The sequence below is a fragment of the Mandrillus leucophaeus genome, unplaced genomic scaffold (genome assembly GCF_000951045.1).
Source record: "Mandrillus leucophaeus isolate KB7577 unplaced genomic scaffold, Mleu.le_1.0 Scaffold1089, whole genome shotgun sequence".
Taxonomy (NCBI): domain Eukaryota; kingdom Metazoa; phylum Chordata; class Mammalia; order Primates; family Cercopithecidae; genus Mandrillus; species Mandrillus leucophaeus.
In genome coordinates this window covers 752,195-757,235 of record NW_012099087.1, presented here as the reverse complement: position 1 = coordinate 757,235, position 5,041 = coordinate 752,195, and the positions used below count along the sequence as shown (strand labels likewise).

Below are 5,041 nucleotides of genomic sequence, written 5' to 3'. Positions count from 1 at the left end.
TTGACTGACTGATAAAGCTTTTTGTCTGTCATCCAGGCTGGAGTGCAGTGGTGTAATCTTGACTCACTGCAAGCCCTGCCTCCTGGGTCGACACCATTCTCCTGCCTCAGCTTCCCAAGTAGCTGGGACTACAGGCACCTGCCACCATGCCCGGCTAATTTTTTTTTTGTGTTTTTAGTAGAGACGGGGTTTCACCATGTTAGCCAGGATGGTCTCGATCTCCTGACCTCGTGATCTGTCCGCTTCGGCCTCCCAAAGTGCTGGGATTACAGGTGTGAGCCACCACACCCAGCCTAAAAGTCTTTTTCTTAAAAGATACGCAGGTAATTCTGATGTACTGTGATTCATGGACTAGTATTTATTCACATTTGTAAGTATTCTGTACAACATGTGTTCACCAGTGATGGCATTCGTTTATAATATTATTAACTAATAATTACTGCTTTTTATTTATTTTAGACATGTTAGTGTGTCTGGTTTCTATGGATATTCAGATGTTTGGTCCTGATGCACTAGCTGCAGTAAAACTCGTTGAACACCCAAGTTCCAGTCATCAAATGTTATCTGAAATTAGGCCACAAGCTATAGAGCAAGTCCAAACCCAGACTCATGTAGCATCTGCCCCAGGTTAGTGTTTTTACATACTCTTTTCAGTGTGGTTATAAGTGTATAAGATTTGATCCTAAGAATAAATTTCAATGTGCGGTGTGGAGAACTGATATTTTACAGTAGAGTAGGCCAAAGTGGAATTTGGGTATGTACTTAATTTCTTAGATACTATACATTCCAGGAGTAGAGGATCAAGGTGAGCTCATAGGAAGAATAGTATAATAGGAAAATTAAGTTGGGCAGAATTTAGAGTAATGTGGTGGATTAGATATTCACAATTATGATAGCTGTAAGTGCTCCAATAGGCATATTATTTGTGATTTTGGTCATGAGAAATTGACATGCCAGGAATAGATTATTCATATATTTATTACCTTACAATTTTCTCCGGTGATCATCAGGATACATAAGTATAATACTCCTAACATCCCTAAATCTTGGAACCAACACCATGGAATCAATAGCCTAGGAGAAGACACATGCACATATGTATACACACACTTACAAGCATGTATACCTGCATTTACACACCTTTCCTAGTGTCTCTTAGCTCAATTCTGTTTAGCTCAACTGTAATTATAGTACAGATATGTCTAATAACCAGACTTCTGTTCAGTCGTTGAACTCCTTTTCCCTGGCTCATTGTGAGTCATCATTTTTTATATTTTACCACCCTTAACCTTTTTTTTAAAGTGCTTTCTCTACCTTGGTTTATCCTAAAAATACATCTGTCATCTCACCTACCTTTCCATTTCCTATCCTCTCACCTCCTGCCGTCCCCAAGACACTTCTCTTTCTTTGTATTTTTTGAATGGAGGATGCTCGTTTTCTCAATTGATCTTAATTCTCACTTTGCAATTAATACAGAGGCTGTGTAGAATGAATTTCTTCAACTTCTTACTCCTTCAGTTACAAACTTATTAGCATCTGGACTCGTTTTCCTTTAGCTTCTGCTCATTTCAGAAAGAGATGCTAATTTCTTTTGAAACTTACCCTGAATATCAGTCTTTCCCATCTCCATGTTCCCATATCTTAAATCTCTTTCTTTACTCACTTTTTCCTTTCAGCTAGAAATGCATTTAGATCTCTCTCATCCTTCCTCGCTAGCCCCGAACCAAAAATTTCATTATCCCACTCACCAGATCTTGTTGAGTCTTCCTAAATACCTGGCCTTTTCAACTGCCAATGCTTGTGATTGAGATTGAACTCTCATCATCTCTAGCTATCTGTTCTCACGTTCATTCATGGTCCCAATTTGTCTTCTACTCCAACTTGTAGTATGAAAGTTATGTACTCTATGCAAAGTATGTAATACGTATCACATATTTCATTGATTTCCATTATGTCCTTCTGAAGTGTATAGATTTGTGTCATATGTTCACTCAACTAACTTGGATCCACCTAACAAAAGTGGACAAATAACAGAAGGCAAAAAAATAGATAAATTTGACTGCCAGTCTATTCAATGAGCTTTCAACTACAGGTAATAGATGTTAAACAGCCAATTCATATTGGGGAATCTTTGGTCAGAATATTGTTTCTCAACCTTGACAAAGAAATGAAACAGTTTGTATTGCTAGTTAAGTGGGTGGTGGGAATGTTTTTTACCATCAAAGAAGAAACTGAAGATTAAATTAATTGAGGGACATAAAAGGGCAGTGTTAAGGAAATTGATAAAATATCAGTGAATACTCAGGGGTGATTTGATGAAAATTATTTTGTGCTGTGTGGTTAGCCTGTGACCTTCACAGTTCTTTTGACCTCAACAAATGAACCTACTTCCCAACCTAAAATTTGGTCCTCATTTGGCAAATGAATGAATTTAAACATTGAGAATTTGTGGCTTATTCATTTATGTAGTAATTCATTCATAGAGATGGGACTAGACCACTGGGGATTGAAAAGAGTTTGTTTTCAGCTGAAGAGCACTATATTACTTGTGCTGTCCCTGAATGACAACTTTAAATTGTTTGATTGGTGATCCTTTGTGGTTTAGCTGTTGCCTACATAGTTTAATGCTGCTTTTTTATGGAATTACCATCTTTAAACTTTTTACTCACTTCCCTCAATCCCTCTGAAAACTTTTATAACCTTTTACCCATTTTTAGGTTAACATCTAAATCTGTATCATAATTTAAATAGTTGCAAAGTATGTATTGTCTTGATGTATATTAAACTACATTTTTAAAAGAAAGTAATTACAGTGCTTTTTGTATCCAGTGGAATCTTGATACCATCATTCATTTTTTAAAATACACAAACTCTTTAACATCAGAAATTTTATAATAATCCTCTTTTACCTTGAACTCGTATTCCAATATCCTCAGAGTTTTATCCTAATATAATACATTTTATGTTTGAGATTCTTTTTTATTCATCACCCTATCAATACTTTTTAGCTACAAAATACACATTTTTAAAGTTTTTCAATTCCTTGTTATTCTGTAAAGCTCTACATTTTAAAAATTTCATTTGGCCAGGCACTGTGGCTTACGCCTGTAATCCCAGCACTTTGGGAGGCTGAGGCAGAAGGATCACTGGAGGCCAGGAGTTTGAGACCAGCCTGGCAACATAGTGAGATTCCATCTCTACAAAATCAGGAAAAAAATTAGCAGAGCGTGGTGATGCACACCTGTCGTCCCAGCTTGGGCCCAGGAAGTTAAAGGCTGTAGTGAGCTATGAATGTGTCACTGCATCCACCTTAGGCAATAGAGCAAGACCCTATCTCAAAAAAAAAAAAATATATATATATATACACACACACACACACACACACACAGACACACACACATATAATGCACATACGTATACTTTATCATTACAGGTTTTAGTAATAAATGGTACATCAAATAGTAAATACTCAGTGGCTCATGCCTGTAATCCCAGCAGTTTGGGAGGCCAAGGCGGGCCGATCATGAGGTCAAGAGATTGAGACCATCCTGGCCAACATGGTGAAACCCCTTCTCTACTAAAAATACAAAAATTAGCTGGGCATGATGGTGCGCGCCTGTAGTCCCAGCTACCCAGTAGGCTGAGGCAGGAGAATTGCTTGAACCCGGGAGATGGAGGTTGCAGTGAGCCGAGATTGTACTACTGCACTCCAGCTTGGCGACAGACCGAGACTCCGTCTCAAAAAGAAAAAAAAATTATTAATCAAAAATGTACTTGAAATGTATCTCTTAATAAGATGAATAGGACTCTCCCCTCTAATTCTCTGGATGCTATTAATTCAGTATATCTCTTAATGACTTATTTACTGCTAGAATGAAACTGGAGTTAGCATCAGTAGTATTCCTGTTCCCTTTTTATAGATGTAAATCGAAAAATCTAGTTTGCATCATTAAATAGATGAAGATAGAATGTACAGTTCCTTGAACTTCAGAATTGTCAAAAAGTATTCAACTTATTTTTTACAATCATCCGAAAACTTGAGTTCTCCTTTGTTTTGTTGAAATCAAAGAATTAGCAGGTACCTCTCTGCAAGAATATTTGTTGCTCAGTCATTAGAGGCCTTTTTTTTAAGTTTCTGGAAAATATATCAAAAAGATATTAACAAACTGACTATAAATTATACTTGCTACTGTTTTAGGCATCTTGTGTAACCTGATAAATTCAAGAAGTTTAACACAGTGGTTCTCAAACCTTAGGTTGTATCAGAATCATCTGATAGACTTACTAAAGATATCTGAGCTACATTCCCTGAGTTTCTGGATCAGGTGGAACCTGAGATTTTTCTTTTCTTTTCTTTCTTTTTTTTTTTTTTTTAAAGACAGCATCTCACTCTGTTGTCCAGGCTGGAGTGCAGTGGTGCTATCTCAGCTCACTGCAACTTCTACCACCTGGGCTCAAGGCTATCTTCCCAGTTAAGCCTCCTGAGTAACTGGGACTACAGGTGGCCACCAACACACCCAGCTAATTTTTGTATTTGTTTTTATAGAGATGAGATTTCACCATGTTGCCCAGGCTGGTCACAGAATTTTCATTTTTATCAAGTTCCCATGAGATGCTGATGCTGCAGTCCAGGGACTGTATTTTTAGGATTACTGGGTTAGGAAAACTGAAATATTGTTCATTTCAAGACCAGTACAATGTATTTGATGTTTAGGTGCTTTTTGTTGTATACTTCACATATATTTTTGTGAAAACCTTGACACTGCACATTTAAGTTGATTTTTCAGAAAATGTCTGCCACGTAACCTGGTAAAGATAGTTTTTATTAACAAAAGTCTCTTGCTTAATCAGACTCTTTTTGTTACTTAGAAAAAGTCCAACTTTGTTTTTAAATTCAAGAAAGTATGTTAGTATGTTAATATGACACCTTCTTTCCTTCAGAATTTTAACAGTTGAATTTGCCATGAGTTTGTAATCTGAATGAAATAAACCACCACCTTCCATACTCTTTCTTTCCTCTCCCCTCCTCTCCTCTCCCCTC

At 36.9% G+C, this 5,041-nt stretch overlaps 1 protein-coding gene across 1 annotated transcript in view; it reads left to right on the top strand.

The window, feature by feature from the left end:
* ARID2 (AT rich interactive domain 2 (ARID, RFX-like)) overlaps nt 1-5,041 on the top strand; it is a 187,834-nt gene that overhangs the window by 118,119 nt on the left and 64,674 nt on the right. Inside the window, exon 11 of the mRNA XM_011987553.1 lies at nt 460-627. Coding sequence (XP_011842943.1) covers nt 460-627 — 168 coding nt within the window. The remainder of the gene's footprint in view (nt 1-459; nt 628-5,041) is intronic.